A 23,151-nucleotide genomic window follows, 5' to 3' on the forward strand; every position below is an offset into this window, starting at 1 on the left:
GCCAGAAGTATACATTTTGGAATTAGCCTTATAGTTAAATTTTTATTTTGAAATAGAGGTTCACACACAATTGGAAGAAACAATGAAGAGAGCTCCACATACCCTTTGCCCAGTGTCTTCCAGTGGTAACATCTTATGAAACTAGAGTGCACAGTCACAGCAGGATATTGACATCGATACAGCCCACTGGGCTCTCCAGTTGTAGCAGTGCTCATGTGTGTTTAGTTCTCTGCACTTAGGTCACATGTGTAGGTTTGTATATCCACCACCAGAGTCAAGATGCAGAACATTTCTATCACCGCTAGGATCCCTCGTGTGGCCTTTTTATAACTATTAATACTAAGCACACCTCCCACCCCGTTTCCCTTCCCTAAGCTCTGGCAACCACTATCAGGGGTTGATTTGAAGTGGAAGGTTCTAGCATGATTTGCATCGGCTGCTCAATTTAGAAACAAACGGCTGACAGCAGGCCTTGTAAGAGGTACTGGGGCGCCTATCATGAGCAGTCTCATCACCTGGGGTTACTTTCTGGGGTGCTGTTTTATTCTGAACCTGCTAATCGAGTTGCATCTTTGCAATTGCTGACCTGCAGTCTGGTCCAGTCTTATGACAGCCTAGGAGTATGATACGTTGTTGTGACCATAAACACCACAAGTACTTGCCCTGGTTTCAGAAACTCTTTTACATCCTCTCATAGCCTTTGAGAAGCCCAGTCAGAAAGTGCGACCAGGAGCTTATGACAGCTTGGGCTGATGCAACAATAATAGCAACACTGGCCTGCTGCAGCTTTGGATCTGGTTAAAGGGCAGAAAAGAGCAGAGCAGGCATTGGCTGTGAATGAGAAGGAATCATCAGAACGAGCGTGCTTAAGTCCTGGTTTCACTGCTGTGGTTCAGCCTTTGGGCCCCATGCTAAGGCCGGCTGGCCCATTGGCAAAGTGGCAGTGAGGGTCCCATGGGGCTCCCCCAGGAAAGGAGGTGTTACCCACGTCCAGGATGTGCCCTGCTGTGAAGGGCATTGGCCTTTAAGCCTTGTTTCCTTTGGGTCTGGAAATGGCTAAGGTGGCTGTCGCAAAAATAAGAATCCTAGGATTTTCAGTCTGATGATCTAGTTCGGAAATACTGGGGTGTTGATGGAGGGGGCTTGGCCTATGCAAGCTTTTCATACTGTGTATGGATCAGGGAGCCCAGAAAGAGATGCTGATGTTTGGTTCACTCTCATTTTTCCAAGAAGACATTAATCCCAGAAGACTAATTCCTCAAGCTAATAATTTAATGTATATATTATTTGCATTGCCAGAACTAATGATTGGCAGCCTTGTTGACAACCACTAAATACTTGAGTACCTACTCTTCAAGTGCAAGGTTTCAATAGATGTCAGGGCCCTTGTACACAAGCCCCACTTTCCAGGGGCTTTGGGTCTGTTGTGGCCCTCAAGACAGCAAATGGGAAGTGTCACACTGACTATGCTAACTGAGTGGTAGAAAGTAATACTGACCAGAGTTGGGGCTGTTCCGTGGTGTCCAGGATGTCAAGGCAGGCTCTGCAAAGTGGGACAGACTGACCTGGATCTGGAAGTTAAATTCGCTTCAGTCAAGGCAGAGGCAGGCAGGAAAGTCACATGGGGAGTGCTGATCCCGGGCATCAGTCAGCCTGGAGCAGAGCAAGGTGCTAACCCAGAAATGGAAGTCAGGGCTGCTCTGAATTTGGGAGGGATGGATTTGTCATTTTTTCTATAGGCAGTGAGAGCCATGGATGGTTGTGACATGATCAAGTCTAAAAATTGAGATAATAACTGGTGGAGCTCTGTGGAACCCATCAGATGAAGGGTAGATGGGTGTCAGGGAGTCAGGTTTGTTGATAGTTCACCTGAGAGGTAGTGAGAGAGAGCCAGAGGCTCACAGGAGGGTGGGAAAGAAGGGGGATAGTTGTGGAGCAGCAATGAGAGAGAATGATCATTGGTCCTCGTGAGCAGATCAGATTTGGGAGTGGGGAGGAGGAGAGACTGATTTGTTAGCTCTGAGGTTTTTTAGGGTTGGGGGACTGACTGAGGCAGGGGAGTGACTTGGATTGAAATAAACATATCCAGAGGAGAAACTGGTTTGGGATAAACATGATGAATTTAAGCATGTTGACATTGAGATGTGGCCAGACATCCTGCATCAGTGCTCCATGTGGATTGAAGGTGGAGGCTGAGGCCAGAGAGGTGGGCAGGGATTACAGTGGAGATTAGATCCTTTCAGGAGATGAGAAGGCAGGGCTTGGCACCTGTGGACCTGGGTTTGAGTGCTGTTGATTGTACTGCTTCCTGGCTCGGTGACCTTCTATAATTTACACCAACTCTCTGAGCTTCAACTTGCTTTCTCTGTAAAGACTACTACTGTCTCTCTCAGCTTCACCTTGTCTTCCAGAATTATGTAAAATCACTTGATGAGCTGCTGAAAGGCAGAGATGCTAATTGTTCATGTTGTTTGCTTAAAAGCGATAGTCAGGAAAATAAGTAAAATCCTTACCATGAGAAAAGGCAAAGAAGGACCTAGAACTGAGGACTAAACCTGGTGCAAAGCCCACACCTAAGGGAAAAGTGGGCTCTTACAGCATCACCAGGGCCAATGGAGGAGAGGATTTTAAGCAGTGTCTTAGGTCCAAATCCAGAAACGTTCTTTGCAGGTGGGTCTGTCAAGATTAGGACATTGCCAAGGGGCTGGCTCTCTTCTGGGCTGCTTTTGTATATCTGCTTTTGTAGCATCTGTTCATTGCTTTGAATCAAGAAGGAAATTATCTGTACCAGAATGTTTTGTTAGTGATTCAGACAATTGAAGCTGTCCAAATGTGGGCCACAGTGAAATCACAGAATACAGCCTTAAAACCCCTTAGAAATCATCATTGGTAGCTATAAATAAATCTGTGTTTCCTCTTAATAAAGCTATAATTTAAGATTATTATTAAATTAGAGAAGATGGCTTTTTCAGATCTCGTGTGGGCAGCTACCAGCATCTGTCTGCCCAAGATAATTAGGAATGAAATCAGTTGGTCCAAAGCTGACTTGTTGATGTCAGTTTGAGATATTGTTTGTATCAAACTATGTGGCCATATTTCAAGTAACATAATAGGAATACATGGATGAGCTCCAAACAGGCCTGCACATGAATAGAAAGGAAAATTAAATTGCCCAGTTTTCTCTTGCTGATGGAAGAATCTCTGTTCTGATTGAATGGGAGATTATAGGCCGTGAAGTCAAGTGCCATAACATTTACTTTTATTATGCAGTATATTATAGTTCCCATGGTGGGATTTCTTGTTATACTTCAATGCTACGGAGATTTTCTGTTCCTTTCCCACTAAAGCACATAGCAACGGGCCTCCAGGTGTGAAGCAGCCTGGGAACTAAGCCATCTAATTGCAATTAATTGACTTCAAAAAAAGCCTTTCTCATTCCTCTTCAGTTGCTTGACTTCTTTGTTTTAACTCGTTTTCTGTTCTGTTCAAATCTCATCATACTTTTCCCACTTTGGTCTCTTTATATGGACGCCATCCCCTGTTCCCTTGAGGAAGCTGATTTCCCCTGTATTTTTTCAGTGGACCCATATTTTTCTTAAATTGGGGCCTACTCGGGCATTGGCACAAATACAGGTATGTGATAGAATCATCACAAAGTATTTGGAAAGCCTAGGAGTGTTTTCTCAGAATCTTTTATAGTAGAACATGCCTTTATAATCTCTTTGATTCTTCTTTGAGGTACAATTTGTGATAGTTTCTTTCAAGTAAAATAGCTCTGTGTATAACATCCTAGTATTAGAATCATTCCTCCAGGGCAATGAAGAGCGTATGCTCGCTCTCTTCATCCCCCTCTGCTGTCATCCTGAGGTTATAGTGGTGAACTCATAGCAATGGGAGTGAGCAAAGGAGAGGAGAAAAGGAATTAATAGTCACTGGGTACCTACTAGACACTTGGTATGTTTTATATATTTTTCATCATCATCAACCCTGTGAGGGAGGTGTAATGTCTTGTTTTACAAGGAAGGGACAGGGACTAAAGAAAGTCAAGTGACTTGGGAAAGGTTAACTGGCTGGTAAATAGCAGATTTGGATTTGAACCTAGTTCCCCCTGACCCATAGAGCCCAGATTTTCCTGTGTATGAAGTTGGTCTGTATCAGCAGTTCTCAGCCATTCTCCCCAGGGGACATTTGGCAATGTTTGGAGACATTTTTGCTTGTTACAACATGGTGGGAGTGGGGATGCTACTGGCATCTAGTGGGTGGAGACCAGGGATGCTGTTAAACGTTCCGCAATGCACAGGGCACCCCCCACAGCAAAGACCAATCTGGTGCCAGTGTCAGTAGCGCCACAGTTGAGAAAGCCAGGTGGTGAGTTGGGAACAGCTGGGCCAAGGACAGTGTCCCCTCAGTTGAGTGCAGCCTTATGGTCCTGGAATAGCTCATCTTGCTTCCTGGGATTCTTTATAAAACGTGTGTGAAAATGGTCTCAGAGCTTTTGGCAGCTGGTGTGTTTAGATACCAAAAATTAAATATATTTAACTTATTCACCTAAACATGGACCAAGGAAGTTGCCATGACCTTTGAGAAGACACTCATCCTCTTTCTCCTTGCCCTATAAAAAATAATATAATTTACATTTAATTTTCATACACAAACAGTGTTATATTTGAGACTAGTTACTCTCCAAAGACTTAATACCCAGTGTTTAAATGGACATTAAATAAAAGGACAACAAACATGAAATTTAATCAATGCTAAGTTAGAAATTTGTGTGACAAAGCTGAAGACTATATATAGTTTAAAGCAGTTTAATAGTGACCAGTAACACAAAGTTTTTGTCAATGTGACCCCAAGTCTCTGTAAACAAGTGATGAAAATTTTAACTTATTTGAAATTTCTGCCTTTTACCATAAGAAACCATTTCTTTGGGTTTCTTGGACAGATCTCAGGGGAAGAGTTAGGTCCCCAAGCTTTGGGCTGTTGATTTTTCTGTTCTCCGCCCCCCCCCCTTCATATTTTTAATTTCCCCTTTTGGAGCTACCAGTCCAGTTACTGGGTCTTGTAGCGTTTCAGGTCATTGAGCAATTTCTCGGGTTTAATAGGACAACATATACTGTATCCTACCTGCCTTAGAGAACCCCGTAAGTGACATTTGGAGTGTTCCAGAAGGTCTCCTGGCTGAACTTGTGTGTGAGCAAGCCACATCTCTAAGCTTATTCGAGAGCCCCAGCTCACTCTGACAGGCAGTGTCCCTTTACCAGTGACCTTCAGACGTGACCTTTGGGATCAGGACAGTGGCCAGCATGACCCGTACAAAGAAAAGGAAGATGTGATTCCTGCTCTGTCACTGTCAGCTCCGCACATGAGGCTGTGGGGTCTGCACCTGCGGAGCTCTGCTCCTATCCAGGGACACCAGTGAGGATTAAACTTCAAGTCGTATCAGGATAATTTGAGAAGCAAGTGTGATAACAAAAGCAAAAGAGATTGTACTTAGGATCGAACACTTTACACCAAGGAAGGGAAATAGATTGAACTTCTAATTGGTGGGTCTTGAACCTAGTCAGTCCCTCTGACCAGTCTTGGTTTCCACCCCATGCTTCTGGGCTTAGCCTTGGCTCATGAGAGGCTCTCTGTCTGGGTACCCCCTGCATTACCTCTTCCCCTGATTCCCGACCTCTCATCTAAGATTCTTAGGACTCACAGCCAATCTTAGAGAAGACAGGCTGATGGCAGGCCTTGTCCTTCTTGGCACTTCTATGACTCTGATCCCAGATGTTCCACTGCCAGATCTTCACCATTAGAAACATCAGTCCAGACCAAAACTGAGGTGCTCACCGCCAGTTGGCCCCCTCACAGGGCAGCCCTGGCCTTTGGCAGTCTGTCGCATTGTTAGGTTTGCGCTTTGATGGGTGCCACAGACTACTTTGACCTCGTGACATCCAGTAAGCCTGAAAGCAGTAAACATTCACAGTGCTAGTAGCAGAAGCTTCATGAATGCTCTAGAGACACAGGTGGAGGTTAAACAAAGCCAAGTGGGGGTGACGATGATAAACAGTGCATAACCTCCCAGGAGCAAAGTATTTGGGACTGTGAATTATTCTAAAACAGAGAGCAAACAGTACCCTCCTGCCCGAGCCCCCCCACAGCCATCAGCCTGCCCCAAGGAAGAGTGAGTGACTGGGGAGATGAGAGGGGGGGACATTTGGGCATTCAGCAAGCATCCTTCGGATGGGTCTTGGCTGGAAGCAGGTCACAATGTCCGCTGGCTGTGTGGGCTGGTAGCCAGCCCCAGAAGTCCACCTGTGTGCTGGGGCGTTATGCCCTCCCCTCCCTCTCTGGACAGGGCCCTGGCATTCTTTGTTCAGCCCAGCTGCTTCACCACCTCTGCTTTCACTACATGCAGGGACCACTTTCAGCTTTAAGAATATAAATGCAAAGGGATACCCAGTAGGTTCAAAGTAGTCTATATCACAGCAAAGAGACATATATAGTAACCTTTGTTACATACACAGTGTGCCCACTGAGGCCTCTGAGCTGCGACTGAATGTGCAGGTAAGAAGGGAGCAAGTGACAGTCAGCGCTCAGATTGCACATGGCATTTACTTGGCCTGTGATGGCCCTTCCACCCACTGGCTGTGGATTCATGGATTGGCAGAGCCCTGTCTGGCTTCCGTTTGACTTGTAAATATCCAGAAGGAGACACAACTTGCCAGAAAACCATGCTCAAGTACCCCTTTGTCATACTAAAAGCATTCTGGACAAACCACCCTTTATGAAGGAGGAAAGCTGAGTTATCAAACTCCTTTTAGTCAGTCATGGACTCTTGGGAAGGCGTGGGCTGGGAACCTCAGCCCACTCTGCCGCCCACTGCCTTTGGTTCATTCAGTGGCAAAAGTGATGCGCTCTTGTGGAGTAAGCTTGGGGGGGCCATTCGAAGGGAATTGGATCTGGTGGTGACAAGCTAAGGGTGAGGTGTCAGTGAACAGTGAGCCCTAGTTTCAAGTCAGAAGATCTTTATTTAGATCCCAATGACCTATCGTGGCACCCTCCACCTCTCCAGGCCTGAGTCCTTTCTCTCGAGGCGGTTTATAATCTTTGGAATTTAACAGACTCATTTACCTCAGTTCCCCCCTCTAAAGCCTTTTAATTTGAAGGACTGCTAATTTTTATTTGTCTAATGAAGCACATTTTAAAAAGCAAATGCCATCATCTGGTAGGAGATAATCTCCAATTTAAAAATTGAACAAACTTGGCTTACTGGGAGACTCACCACGTCGACCTTCTTTTTCTTGGCACTTGACGTGTGCTTTGGAGATAACTTTGTTGTTATGAATGCATACCAGTTCTTGGGAGTGACCTTGGAAAACTACTGGTCTAGCACAGGTCTGTAGAGAGGCAGTGTAGGAGGAGGGAACAGATAGGGGCAAATGAAAGGCCCCAGACAGAGGCAGGTATTGAAGCTGGGATAAAAACTCAGCACCCAGAAATGAACAATTAGCTAATTTTTTAGAGAGATGTAATTGCCTGTTGTTTAAAAAAAAATCACTCGTGGAATGTCAGAATTGTAAGGGCATTTAAAATACTTAGTATATCTTTCCTCTGCCTTTGCCCACGACTGGAGTGTGGGGGCCTGCCAATCCTTCTAGCAGCTCTGCCCAGCACAGTAGAACAAGTGCTTCAGCCAGGAGGAACTTCCTCCTCGAGTTTTGCTCTCAGCATCATTTTGGCACTTGATGTGCTTTGGAGTACATATTCTGGACATTGAGATACTCTTTCACATGTGCATTAGAATTTGCTATTTTGACTGCCCTCCCTCCTCTTTCTCTAACCACTGTTGAAGAAGAAATGCCCTGTTCAAAGAATATGCACCCTCTGCCTGCCTGCGGCTCATCCTACTGAAGTGAGCCATCAGCAGGGTGTCAGCCTCTTAGGAGCTTGTTTTTTTTTTTTTTTCCTTTTAATCCTTAAACCAGGGGCTTAGAAGAAGTGATCCAAGGACCCAGTTCAGCCCTGTAGTCTTATTTTTCTGACTCGATCTGTTTATTTTAGCTGAGTTTTCTGGACGTTGAGAAAACTACTCTGCTGGTAACCACTGAATCCTCTATAAGATTAAATAGCTTGTTCTTCCATTTGTCTCTTTGCCTCACTTCCTCTAGTTCTGTTAGTTCCTTTAACCCAGAATTGATAATTTGCTCCTTTCTGAGTTCTCATCCAGGGTTTTCTTTGGCCTAAAGATTTTTGCTTATAAGAGATTTGCTGGCCATCTGGAAATTTAAATCATTAAGAATTAAGGGCATAATAGTTTAGGCAGAACTTTTTATGAAGTTTAAAAATTCATTCACCTTTAAAATACTCATTATGATTTTTTCACCCAAATTCTCACAGAAAAAATGTAAAAGGTGGGATGTTTGTCATCCAAAATAAGTTTGAGTAGCCAGAGCAAACCCTTATATGGAGGCAAGATAATCCCACAGAACCACTGAGGAAAGTGGTAGCGTGTTACATAGACCGTGGGTTTTCAGAAAAGTGCACTTGGATTTGAATTCCTAGCTCTGCAATCTGGGTTAAGAGACTCTGAGCTCCTTTTTCCTCTTCTATATGACAGGGTTAGTTCCTAATGCCCACCTGCCTCAGAGGGTTGTTGTAGAATTTAGAGCTAATGATGTGGCATGGCTGAAACAAAACAGGTTCTTTCAGAGTGGTAGTTGATATAGCTGTGGTTCAGTAAGAGAGAACCAGATAGCACCCTTCATTCTTACCATGACTCCTGTTATCAGAAATTAGGAAAGTTCTTGAACACATAAATCAGCTGAAATTTTGATAACTGTATCAGAGATCTTTTCATATGTGATTTGCTCAGTTGTCTTTTTATATTAAACAGCTTCTTCCCACCCCACAATTACAAAGGGGAAAAGGTGCTCACTTAAAAAAATGAAAGAATACAGGAAGTTAGGGAAATTCCCCTAGAATCTCAGCCTCTTCCTGAGATAATCACTGTTAACTTGTTGTACACACTTTTAGAAGTCTTTCTGTGTTTGGATGGAAGGTTTTAAAATGTTATCATGTTGCAATACAGTTCTAGTCCTTACTTGTTCTTTTGTACTAAATAATGTGTGTTTGACATCTTTCCACATAAGTCACATAGATCAACCTTATATTTTTAAAGGCTACATGATGTTCCATGTGTGATTCTACTGTAACCTGTTCATTAGGGGCAATGTTGCAAAGATCACCTTAGGACTGCTGCTGCTGCTCAGTCGCTTCAGTCGTGTCCGACTCTGTGTGACCCCATAGACAGCAGCCCACCAGGCTCCCCTGTCCCTGGGATTCTCCAGGCAAGAACACTGGAGTGGGTTGCCATTTCCTTCTCTAGTGCATAAAATGAAAAGTGAAAGTGAAGTCACTCAGTCGTGTCCGACTCTAAGCGACCCCATGGACTGTATAGCCCACCAGGCTCCTCCGTCCATGGGATTTTCCAGGCAAGAGCACCTTAGGACAATGATCTACAAATAGGATGACATGAACCTTGGGGGACCATAGAGATCTCCCAGGCCACAGATAGCACCTTGTCTTCTTATGTACTCTTTTCTTCAGACTCATCTCCTGAGAGTCCTGATGTCATGCTGATTTTCCTTTCTCACTCCCCTTTCTCATTTGCCCTCTCTCACCTCATGTGGCATAGCCAATCTCTTGCCCACTCCAGGGGTACAGAAATCTCTGGTGGAAACTCAGAGATAATTCTGAGATTGGTGTTATACTTGAGAAATTAAAAGACTCTATTGACTGGACCAAAAAAAAGTCCATTTACAAGCCAGTTGGTTTCTAATCCTTTTGCTTCCATCCAAATTGAAGGAGGTACCCACTGAGTTGTTCATTGATAGATAGTTAAAAATAGTTCTTGATGTTAGCCCACTGTCTGATTTTTGGTATGTAACTTGGAAGTACTTCAAAGAATTAAGTGACATTGTGATAACAAAATTCTTTCCATTCCTGTCTACTTATTTTTGTGTTAACAGAGTTTCTTGGCACTTATATCTATAAAGTGGAAAATAGGAATAGAATCAATATCAAGCTGAATATAAATACACATGAACTGATTGAGGGAGATGCCAAATAAAATTCTACTTGTTATGCTATTAAATTCCTTATCAAAATGTGTATACATATGTTTTGATCATTCTCATAGTAATAATGATAGGTCAATCCAGAAAAAAGTCATTTTTATACCTAGAGCCTTATGATTTCAGGAAATGAAAAAGTTATTTTCAGTTTATATACATGTTCATATGGCAGGAAGAGATGAAAAATTAACAATGGATAAAATTAACAAAAGCATAAAACATACTACATTAGGATAAAATTCAGCAGTGGAAGTATGATGGATATATGAATTCAAAAAGGAAAAGGAGTGATGCAGAATTTCCAACCATTAAAGAAAAATTTATTCACGATTTTTTAAATGGATGATGGTGGTTGTTAAATTGGTATGGTATCAGATTTACATTGAATATATTCAAGAGAGCAATAGTTATATTTTAAGATATCAATGTTTATAATATAGAAATTACAATATATAATATATATAATAAATTATATTATGATTTCTATATTATAATAGAAATTATATGACTAAAATTTGTAGAAAATTTAGATGTCAACTTAACCTATGTGAGGGAGTACATAGATTTTTTAAAATTATTTTAGGAGGTACACTGGTAAACAGTCTGAATGCCCCTGGCCTCAGGAATATGCCATTCTACATGTACAGAAACATTGCTATGGGTTAATTTCTAGAAGCAGAATATCTGAGGGGGTACACATTTTTGTGACAGATATTGCCAAACAGCATTACAGAAAGGTTGCGCCAGTTTACATTCTGGCAAATACTAACATAACTACAATTTCTAATAGATACATTATTTACTAAATCATTTTCAATAACAAATTTGGGCCTGTAGTGAGCAATTTTTAACAGAATGCAAAAGTGAAGCGTTACATCCCCCCTCCCCCCACGTTGCTGGCTATGGATGCACATGAAGCTCTTTACTTCTCTGTGCTAGACTTCAGGAAGATGTGCCCTACCCCCTTCCCACATCCCTTCTGCTGATCTCAATTAGGTCACCAGACTGTCACTGCTAATTTCATCTTCTACCTGTCTCTCGTATTAGCTAGCAGAATTTGTAATTATGTCTGTACAATCCTGTCTCTCTCCAGAGGCTCTGAGCTCCATGGAGTGGGGTGCATGGCTGTTTCGTTCATTGCTGCATGCCGCCCCCCACCCCACCCCTATGCCTAGCCCAGAGCCTGGCTCACAAGTTTCACTTAGGGACTGAGCACATACGAGAAGAAATAGCACGATGTAAGGGCACGCTAGAGGTCTTCATTGTTGCTAGCCCCATGTGACTATTTAAATTTAATTTAAATCATTGCACTTAGCCGTGTTCTGTGTGCTCAGTCAGCCACAAGGGGCTAGTGGTACCATATTGGATAGTGCAGATATAGCCAGTTTCCATCATCCCAGCAAGCTTTAATGGATAGTACTGATATAAAGTGATTATCCTTTTATTTTCAAAACTTTCCCTGTGTTTGGCACACAGTAGTTACTTAACAAATGTGTAAGTGAATGAGTAAACAAACTTTATCTCCCTCTTTTATTCTTGAGCTACAAATTTCCGTATAAAAGTTACTCCACACTGAATAGACCAACATTCTCCCTTAACTTGCCTCACATCTTATATTTCTTGCCAGAGATTTCTTTAAAGAAGCCAGCCCCCTTTTCAGTCCTTTTAAGAGCACATTTAAATAAAATAGAACAAAGGCAGCTTCTTTTCAGAGCACACACACAAATTACATGTCCTGGCATCTTGCTCTTGATGGAGGTACAATTCTCAGAATTCACTATTAGTTGAATGAGAAGGAAGGTCCAATAGGAACACTGCTGTCTGTCCAGTGCTCTGTAATGGAAAGAATGTCACCAGCGTGAATCTAAGAGTGCACCCTGCCACTTTCTGACTGTGACCTTGATAATGTTGTCTCACCTGTGACCTCCCTGTCTCATTTATGGAATGGAGTAGCCTGCTTGGCATGGGTTTTTGGGAGGGCTGGATGAGCACACTCTCATGAAGGGTGGAGTAGTAGGGTGGCTGACCGGTAGCTCACGTTTGTTTACTCCTAGCCACCTGTATCTTGAAAACTTCACCCTGGTTAATAAATGAAAACAAAACAGTGAATCTGCTATATCCATACACATTTTGGAGGGCTTATTTTCCCACAGAATCTAATCATTGCTTAAATGAGAATTTTTCCGTTGGTGACTCAGCTGATGCGGGAGTTCACTGACCCCTCATCACAGGCCTATCTTTGCAGTCTGCACAGATTTTTCACATGTGTCAAAGGATTTCCACACAGGGTGAGACTTCCTCCTGACCAGACTACCTTGAGATGCTTCTTCCTTGTAGAGAATATACCTGTGGCCCTGTGGGTTTAGAGTTTTCTCATCTTAAATTTTTAAAAAAGAAAAATCTTGGTTGTGGCTTGGTTTTCTTTTTTTAAAAGATTTAGCCTTGCTCTTAAATCTCTGCTCCCAGATCCCACAGCTCCATCATTGGCGTCTGAAAACAAAATTCTACCTGCGTGATCTGAAAGGGTTTTCACATAATCTCTCATTTATTAAAGAATAACTGTGCAGAGCTGATGGCTCAGATAACTGTCTCCTTTTTTTTTTCCTGGTGGGAAAACCAAAGCCCAGAAAGGTTGTTTGTTCATTTATTCAATAATCATTTACTGAACACTCACTGCGAGCCAGGTATGGTGCTAGGCCTGGGAAAAACAGAGGTAGAAGCCATGGCTTCTTCCTTGGCTGGTGAGGGAGGGAGATAGGCCAACAGAGACTGTTAGTTCAGGGTGCTGAACATTGACATTGGAGTGATGAGTCTCTAGGGAGAACTCAGGTCAGTTTAGAGTGCAGTCTGGATTCTTGGAAGAGATCTTAGTTGCCAAGCCGAGCCTTGATGGCCTCAGGGGAAGGGAGGAGAGGAGAGGGGAGGAGAGAAGAGAAAGTCACCTGAGGGACAGAGGTGCATCAGCCACATGAAGGCACCAGGATTTCGTTGGCACTCAGGAAGGACTTGAAGCAGCAAAGGGGCATACTCAGATCTTCACTTTACACATCTCCCTCTGGCAGCAGCTTGTGGGATGGTACAGGACTTGGAGTGAGAAATTCATTTCCATGGTTCCATGCAAGAAGTTCCTGCAGCTTTAATGGTCCTTGACAGGACATGCAGGGATGGTGTGGTTTCCAGAGATATTGGGAGGGAGCAATGCTGCCAAGCTTCAGATGTAGGAAACTTCTACTCCAGGACTCATTCTCGAGTTCAGAGCAGCGAACTACAGTAAATAAACAGAGCCACGTAGGAGCTCACAAACATTTCCTTTGGTGCCACTGGCCCGCCTTAGGCTGTTGACTCTCCTCCATGTTTTCAGTGGGTGTGTTTCAGGTCGCCTGTGGTCACTGGTACCATCCCTCCCATCAATGGAAAATGAGCCCACATTTTCTAATTGAACTAAATAGGTGTGACTGAAACTTATGGAAAATGGGCAACTCCTTGTGCCGTGAAGAGTCCAAAGGCATTTATTTCCAAGCCGACTTCATGTCCAGCATGAATTATCCCCGTATGTCTGCAGAGGGTTCGTCTTCCAAGTATCAGAAAAGCTCAGGGCCTCTCATCCTTATGAAACTAACTTAAAAAAAAGTACCCCACATTTGCCAGTTCCAGAGTTTTGGATTGGCTTATGGGCATTAAAACCAATTTTTATTAAGAGGAAAAATTCCTAGCCAGGCTGAGAAAGCTCATATCAGGTTTCAGCCTGATTCATTTCAAAACCACCATGAAAATTGGGACATTTTCTTCACACCACAATGGGTTAGTCATGGAAATTCTGCCTTAATCTCAGCTGCCCCAGCCACAGTCATGAGAGCGCGCTCTGTGCCACTGAAAATTTATGTTACACTGCTGAAGAGCTGCCCCCTCCACTGTCCGAAAGCAGAAGTGAGTTGAAGTTCAAGGTCTGAGGTTCCCTTTTCAACAAGTGACCTCATCTTTGGTGCATCTTTTTCTTTCTGGCACTTTGGTTTTGTTTGTTATTTCCCCAGAATGCTTTTTACGAGCTCCAACTGTAGAAAGTTCCACATAACTGAGTCTGTGTGAGGAGGTTAAGAGTGCGGCTCCCCTGCAGGCCTCAGCCCTGCTTGTATTGTGAAGTGACAGAGACAAGGTGCTCCTCTGGGCCATCTGTCGTGGGGATGCTGACTGAGGCTGCTCACTGAGTGGCCAGGCTTCAGCTTGTGCGGGACTTTTTTAGTGCAGACCTCAGCCAGTGAAACAGCATGGATGGGCCAGCTGGGCTGTCTCTGCAGCCCTGGCACCAAAGGCTGCCCACCACAGCCTCCCCGACCAAGCTGCTCCTCGCAGCCCACCAGCAGCCCCCACTCTATAAGCTGCATGCCTGTAATCAGAGTTCTTTCTTGAGAGTCAGTTCATCCGTGGGCTTGCTCGTGTGTTCCTTCATTCACCAGACGGCCAACGTGTCTGCCCCAGGAAGGTGCTGAGTGTGAGAGCATGAAGACGGGTCCCTGCCCTCCTGGGGCTCACCGTCATGTGCTGCACACAGACCAGCCCTCTGAGTCATTTGGAAAGTGTGATTTAGGACAGACCACTGTCTCACACGGTGTCAAACTCTCAACTCTCCCGGGGCCTTCATTCTTTCAGTGGGCTCGGGAGGGTGGGTTGGAAGCACAGATGGAGTCCAACAGAAAATTCCTGGGTGCTGCCTGGCCTGCACACCAGGGGATGTTCTGGGTCTGTTGTAAGGGGGGGCCCGAGGCCACCCCACCAACTCCCCTTGTCCCCTCTCCTGCCCCACTCTGCATGCTGGGCTCCTCGAGTGCCTCTCTCATCCCAGCTGCCACATTTCTAACTTGTCACCCCTGTGACCACTTTGGTTACCACCTGATCACCTCTGTTGCCCACCCACCAGGTCAGCAGGGGGTCCACCCTGTGAGGAGCCTGACTTCCGACGCCTCACTGGACCCTGGAACCTCTGCCACCCCCCTGGTGGCCCTTGGCCCAGTGCCCTCTGCTCTCCTCCGCTTGCTCAAGTCCTGACTCACCCCCTACCCTGCCCCCCGCCGCTGCTACTAACATCCTAATAAACCTGGGGAGATGGGGAGCCCGCCTGGCCTAGACGGAAACCCCAGACTAACCCAGTCAGTCCCACGGCGGGAGCCGGGCAGGAGCCTTTTTATTAATTGTCCAGGTGGCTCTTCTCCGCAGTCAAGGTGGAGAACCAGAGTCAGCAGGCCTTTGATTGTTCTTTCACGGCTTCAGCCTGCTCCAGTGTTGCCTCCTGAGCTGGCTTCAGTGTCCAGGATGGAGCTTGTCTAGGAGATGTCCAGGTGGTAGCTCTCAGGTCCTGGCAGCGCCCGGCCAAGGCCCTCAGTGCTGGCTTGTTTACTGCAACCTTTGCGACCCTCTCCTGTGCCTCCTTCCGTCCTGGCTCTGCTCAGCATTTGCTCCGCGCCCCCCCCCCCCACCGCCAGGCTTTCTGTGCCCTGCAAGTGCCTTGTGCCCTCCATACCCCACCTCCACCCTTCTGCCAGCAGACCTCCCTGCCCTGGGCCTTAATCCCTTCCTCTAGGGCCCAGCTGAGGAGCTGCCCAGAGAACCTGCTAAATTCACTGGATGTAGGGTGTATGCAAAGATGTTTGTGCAGCACTCCTCCTTAATAAAACAACAACAGAGAGAGAGGAAATGATTTGAAAACTAATTACCCATTGGTAAGGAATTGATTCAGTAAATCATGAACTGCAGTGCAATGGAAGATTCTACAACAATCAAAATAGACACATGGAATATAATGTTTAGTGAAATAAGCAGAATGCATTACTACATGTAATGTGAACTAGGCAGTCTATTTATAGAAAAAAGCCTGAAGGGAAAGCTACCAAAATACTAATAGTGTTGTCTCAGCACGGTAAGGTTATAGTTGACTTTGTTTTGTTGTTATCATTTTATGGCTTTGAAAAATTATACACTGTGCACATATTCCATTTATAATTGGAGAAAATAACAATTAAAAAAATTAATTCAGATATTAGTGTCAGATGATGGCTTTTGGCACCAATCCAAGTGTGTAATTGGGAATTTCAATTTCAGACAACATGGAGCTGGTAGAAGTGAGTCCTGGGGTGGGGACTGAAGGGGAATCTTTTAGGAAAGTAAGATTCTCTTAAAGGTAAGGCCCCTGAGAGGGTGAGGCCAGTGAACAGGCTCTAGAGGGACCCACCCCAATCTCCACAGAGCTGGCTGGTGAGTGGGGGCCCTTTTCAGAAGCCTCTCTGTGGCCCTGGGTGCTGATCAGCTCCTCATTGGCCTCAGAGCACCGCTGATGCTTTTCTGGTGCTGTCTCTGCAGAGTTAGCCTTTGGTTACAGTTGCTTTGCCCTGATAAGATGAGTTCATGTAGAGTAATTATTCATTCACCAGGTGCTGGAATAAAGTCATGTCATCTAATCCCAGGGGTAATGTAATGGTTTGTCCTGACCAGTGAGTTGTGCTTGATTTTGCATATTCCACTCAAGGAAGTAGTTTGCAGACAGCACCTGCCTGTTCATTAATAGAATAAAGCTGTCACACGGCCAGACTGCTTATGGTACCCCTCAACAAAGGAGCACTCCCCAAAATAAGGAGGGGAAAAAAACACACATCGTTTTTATCTTTTCTGTCCCGAGCCAGCATATTTGCAGTTGTGGCAGTTTAAGATGCTTTCAGTTGCAAAGAAAGAATATCTGACTAAAATTAGCTGACGTAAGGGGAGGGGGAATTTATTTCACGTGGTGAGAAGTCGGGACACTGTCATTTCAGGGTTGTCGAGTGGCTCCTTGAGGTGATCAGTCACCCAAGCTCTTTCTGTTTTTCTGCTCTGCTGTCCTGAAGATCTCCAAGAGCATCTCCCTCATGGTTCATAAAAAGAGTGTACTAGTCATTTGTGCAATGGCAGGAAAAGCACAGGAAGGGACTTCCCTGGCAATCCAGTGGTTAAGACTCTATGCTTCCAGTGCAGGGGGCATGGGTTCAACCCTTGGTCAGGGACTGAGGTCCCAAATGTTGTGGGGTATGGGCAAAAGAAAAAAAGAAGTGATGGGAAGAGACTAGAAACATGCCAGGTACACTGGTGGCTGGTGGTGGAACCGGGATTTGAGCCCAAACAGCTTAGCTCAAAATCCATGCCTTAGTCCACCAGACCTGCCATGACAGAACTTAAGCAGCAGACATCTATTTCTCACAGTTCTGGAGGCAGTGAAGGCCAAGATGATAGCACTAGCAGATGCTGTGTCTGTTGAGTCCCCTCCTCTCGGTTCACAGACTCTGTCTTCTCACTGTGTCTTCAAATGGCAGAGGGATAAGTGGGTCCTGGTGTCTTTCTCTTCTTAGAAGGACATTAAGCCTATCCACAACTCCAGGCATCCTATTCTTGCACAACAGCTCCCCAAGTAGGAAAGAAGAGGAAGTTTAGAGGCAGAGAAGAAATCTCCCCCAGAGGCTGTTCGTGGACTTCCTTTCCTTTCTCAGTGACCCAAATTGGGCTCCACGGCCACCTCTAAACCAATCGCAGGCCATGAGGAGCAGGATCGCCATCACCAGATTAGTCCAAACAGGCTTCCGCTGGGCACATTGTCGTAAAACAAAACTGGGGCTCTGTTGGGAGAACAGGAATGGTTTGGGAAGGCAGTGTCAGGCACGGCCGATGAAGCATGGTCTCCTGGTCGGGAAGAAGGGGCGTGGTCCCACTCACCAGCAGCAATGAGTCTCAAGGTTGGTCCCTTTCTGCCAGCCATCCCTTTGTCCATCACACACAGATCTACACTTGGTTTATAAATCCCCAGAACTCTGTAGAACCAGGCCACCCCTTTTGCCTGATCTGGTTGAAGGAGGTGACAAAGTAAAGGCAGTGATGATCTGACTGAATGATGTGCAGTTCATCTGAGACATCAGTCCTCGAGATGGGGGTGCCCCGAGGACAGGCTCATTTCTACCAGGCTCACTGGGTTTGCCTTGGTGTCCAGCTCTGTGTGCGGCACAGAGTCGTTGCTCAGTCATCATGGAGAGATCGAGTGAGCAGACTGGTGACTGAAGATGATATTGTCTCCGCTGAGCGATGCTTCTGGGAACAGACTGGTATGGGGCTCTGTGAGTCATCTGAGGGAACAGAAGCTTGCTGTCTGTTTCCAGGCAGTTAAGAGTCTAACAGTAGGGTGATGGTCCAGCCAGAGGACAAGGTTGCCATTGCTTGTCTTCTGGAATCAACAACCAGCGTTCACTTGCCCAGGGATGTGGTACCTTGTGATAAGTTCTTATTGTATTACGACTACATGAATGTTGTATCTATCAAAATGGACTTGGCTTTGCGGAAGAAAGAGGAGTCCTCTATTTCTCTTTCTGTAGCTTTTGAAGATTTATGAATATGGCTATTGAAGAGGGGGAGAAAAATCATGACTCTCTTTCCTCCATGTTAGCTTGTTAAACTGAGGTGGAAATGATTCTTTCATTCAATTTGAATCACACTGATAAGGTGACCAAAGGATGTAAAACAACCTTCATAAATGATGAAGCATAAACCAGACATAAAGGATGATTATTAAGGAAAAGACGTGCTTGCAGCATAAGAACCTTCCCTTACTCCTACTGATGCACTTTAAAAAATCTGTTGTCCTTTTGTTTTAGACCTAGAAGGTTTTGACTCCGTGGTATCATCTACTGAGAAACTCAGTCACCCAACCACAAGCAGACCAAAAGCCACGGGGAGGCGACCTCCATCCCAGTCTCTGACATCCGTAAGTGTCTCCTCGCTTCCCGAGGCTGGAAAGCAGGAGAGATTGGGGCCTCTGGCCAAGGGCTGTGCTGCGAGTGGCTGACTGGAGGACCCTCTGGGAGAGGGAGGTCTATGAGCTACACTGCTGGCTGGAAGCAATTGGAGAGTCTTCTGGAGTCAGGCAGTGCTTCCTTCTTTTAGTTCTTTGAGCATCTGCCAGTGAGGTGGGGACTCCCTCGTGCCACTCTCCTCCTCTGTCCATCCACGAATTTTTGTTTGAACCTGAAGTGAAATCGGTAAGAGGAAAAAAATGTCATGTTTTCTGATGGGAAAGGAGAGTAAGGCTGGTTTGGTCTATGAACAAAAGAGAACTTTGGGGGGAAGAAAGGGTAAGCAGCTCTCCAGTGCTTGGCAGTGGCCCAGCATTTTTCTCTCAAAGCGCTGTCCTCGGCACCCTTGCACGGAACCCCACATAGACCTTTAGGAGATGGGTTTCAAACGTACCAGGCACCTGATCATGCAGGAGAGAACAGTCAGAACACTCCAGATAACCCAAAGAAGTTTTTGTTTGGGTCATTTTGAATAACTTTGTTTCTTATTCAAAACCTGTAATGCATTTATTGTACCACATTTGAAGCACAAAAAGGGTGAAGAAAAAAGTAAGTTCCCTGTAGTCTTGTTCCCAAGAGCTAAGACCTGTTCACCTCCTGCTGTGTATCTTGCGCTTCTTCAAAATAGGCCCACACAAAATATATGGCTTTGGAAGTTGCTTCCCCCTTCCGCTGTGCACCTTCTCCCCATCATTGCATGCCCTCCCATCACGCCACAGTGAATGTGGCTGCCCCCCGTGCTCTAGCCTGGGAATACATGGGCGTTTATCTAGCCAGTGCAGTATCACTGGACATGTATGTTTCCATTCATCCTAAACACTGAAGTGAAGGTCACTGTAGAAAAATCGTGATGCTTCTGCAAGCAGCATATGTATGTCTGTATGTGTGTGGGTCTGTCTGTCTCTATATATTGAGTTGCCTTGTCCTTGCTGGGACTGTGGAACTAAAGCCTTCACTCAGATACCATAGAATTATCCTTTCTCAGGTTTCTCAGGATGCTTTCTAATGATCCCACCTAAGGAGTGGTCATTTAGAAGAAAAAGAATGCCACTTCCTTTGGACCTCGTCTCTCATATCCACTGAGTCTGGAAGTGTGGATTGAGTGGTCCTGTTTTTCCTCATTGTAGGAAGCATATCTAACTGTGTAGTGCCATCTTTGGGGAAGAAAGGCTTGAAAACGTGGCTTACTTTTTCACTATTACAGAGAGCACTGAGTTAGCACCACCTTCCTTCCCTCTCAGCTTTCCACACCCTCCTCAAACATTTCATCAACACACAGACTATTTAATTGCTTCTTAGTATCTCCGTATTTAAATATTTCATTCTGCTGCTGCTGCTGCTGCTGCGTCGCTTCAGTCGTGTCCAACTCCGTGCGACCCCATAGATGGCAGCTCACCAGGCTCCCCCGTCCCCGGGATTCTCCAGGCTACCTCTGATATATTCTCTATGCATCCTTCATCATTTTTGTTTTCTGTCCAAATTCTTCACAACTTTTCAAGATCTAGAGGACCCTGAGGTATCAGAACAGAATTAAATACAGAAAAGTTTGAGTTTCCACCCGCCCTCCTCCCCGCACCACACTCTTGGTCCCTACAGCCTGTGTCTGGGGGTTCGGATACATTTGGGGGAGACTGAGTAAAGGCATGTCATCTTCACCCCGCCTTTAGATAACGTTTATTCATTCACTCATTCCACAAATATTGATGGTTATCTGCTGTGGGCTCAGCTCTGCTCCAGGTACCAAGGCTGTGACTGGGAATGAGATAAATATGGTCCCTGTCTGCAGAAAGCTTATGAAATAGTGGCTCAAACTTTGACATATTATATGAAACAATTTTATTTGTGGACTTAAAGCAGCAGGATACATTTGTGCTTTAAAGAAGTACAATTGCCATGGTCTTTCCCTTCATTCCTGTCCATTCCTGTTTACGCTTCTTTCCATTAGCACCTTCCCATTAGTTTTTTCATAGCAAAATGGGACTACTGGGTATGAGCATATTCCTAAAAGGCAATTGGAGGGAATGATGGAGGAAATACATTAGTCATGTCTCTGTAGCCTGGGGCCTCTCAACCTAGTGTGAGCTTTTTATTGAATTCAAAGAGCCAACATTGATTGACAGCTCATGAATCATAGGTTATATAGGAGGAAACTGGCTTTTTGAATAAAATCTGAAAATAAGAGGCATTATAAGGTAGTTAAGCTTATAGTAAAAGAAAGCTTGGTTGGGGGGGATGTAGGTAATTGGATTCTCAGATTAACTGAAGATTAACAAACAAGACCTTTTCATTTTAAAACATTGCTTAAACATTCCCTCAATGTAATGCGTAGTAAGTAGAGTAAAGAGAAGAGAGCTGACTCAGAATGAGTACGAAGGATAGTGGGACCATCACCGTCCCAAGTTGCCAATACTCTAGCTCTTAGTGACAAATAAGGTCCTGCATAAGGGGAGGGTGAGAAGGAAATGCATAAGACAACCTCATCGTTCTCTTCATGTAGACTAAGCTTAATATCAACTCTAATCCATAGATCTTCCTCACAAATGCTGGCTGAGGCACATCAGCCACTCCCTAAACTTGTGCAGTTGTTTCTTTGCATACAAATGCTTGCCTCAGAAGGTCTGTATTCAGTATTCTCTCTTAGGGTAGCACGGAAGAATATTGCAGACTTTAAGGGAATTTCTACAAAACATTAAAATGTTCTTCTCTAACACATCCCATCTCCACTCTCTTCTAAACTTTGAAAGCTGGGAAACGTGATAAGTCAGGCTTCTTAGGAAACATATGGTATGCACTCACACAATAACATTGAAAAAACAGGGTCAAATGTTGAGAACATGGAACAACTGGAACCCTCATACGTAACTGGTGGCAGTATAAATTGATATGACCACTTTGGAAAAGTACTGGCAGTATCTACCAAAGCTGAATATAACCTCCCCTATAATCTAATAACTCATTCCTAAGTACATACTGTACAGAAATCAACGAATATGTTCACTGAAAGGCACGCACAAGGGTGTTCGCAGCAGTTTTGATGATAATGGCTCGTAACTGGAAATAATTCACATGTTTGCTAGAACAGATAAACTCACATATATCCACAGTGGAATACTATAAAGTGAAAAAAAGATGAACTAAACTTACAACATGGCTGAAATCATAGAGAAAGAAGTGAGAAATAAGAGTACCTACTTTATGATTCTATTTATTTTTGAAGTTTAAGAACAGGCAAACTAACTATTGATGATAGAAATCAAAATAATTTACCACTGGGAATGGGTTAATGACTAGGAAGGGGCATGAGCACCTGCTGGGGTGCTGATACATTTACCACCACTGTATGCACTTCACTTGTATGTACGTGACATCTCAATTAAAAACTAATTTAAACACATGGCAAGAAAAGGCACTGAGGACAGAATGAGTGTCAGAAAGCTAAACTCTGTAGTAAAAGGATGTTGTACATGACATTTGACAGCATTTTCCAACTCTAAGTTGAAAATTGTGACCCAAGCGTTCTCTGGGTTGATATTTTGTCTGATTTCTAAATATGTTTGTGATAATGACTATCTGAGACACACTCAATTAAAACGTTCTCAAATTACATGATGCAAGCTCTCAGAGACAAACTGTGAATAAAGGAATCTTCCTCAACCTGATAAAGGTTACCTATGGAAAACGTACCAGTAATATCATGCTTAATGGTGAAAGACTATATGCTTTCCTCCTAAGTTCAGGAACAAGTCAAGGATGTCTTCTCTCACCACTTCTACCCAACATTATACCAGAGAGTCTAGTTGGACAATTTGGCAAGAAAAAAAAGAAAGGCATCCAGGTTGGAAAGGAAGAACTCCTAACTATCGCTCTCTGCAGATGACATGATCGTGTATACAGGAAATCCTAAGGAATTCAATAAAAACTATTAGAACTAATTAGTGAGTGCCAATTTGCAGGACACTAAATCAATATAAAAAAATCAAGTGTATTTCTATACACCAGCAATGAACAATCTGAAAATAAAATTTGAAAAACTCCACTTACAATAGTATCAAAACAAGAAGATACATATATACATATATATATACATATATATATATATATATATGTATATATAAATAACAAAAACGTATAAGACTTATACATTGAAACAACAAAAGTTGTTGAAAGAAAGA

The 23,151-nt window shown here is 44.2% G+C and overlaps 1 protein-coding gene across 1 annotated transcript in view; it reads left to right on the top strand.

Moving 5' to 3' along the window:
* The window catches only part of SH3KBP1 (SH3 domain containing kinase binding protein 1), a 237,624-nt gene that overhangs the window by 212,939 nt on the left and 1,534 nt on the right, over window positions 1–23,151 (top strand). Inside the window, 1 exon segment of the mRNA XM_018043705.1 lies at window positions 18,782–18,891. Within this exon segment, the coding sequence (XP_017899194.1) occupies window positions 18,782–18,891 (110 nt within the window).

The sequence above is a fragment of the Capra hircus genome (genome assembly GCF_001704415.2).
Source record: "Capra hircus breed San Clemente chromosome X unlocalized genomic scaffold, ASM170441v1, whole genome shotgun sequence".
Classification (NCBI taxonomy): Eukaryota; Metazoa; Chordata; class Mammalia; order Artiodactyla; family Bovidae; genus Capra; species Capra hircus.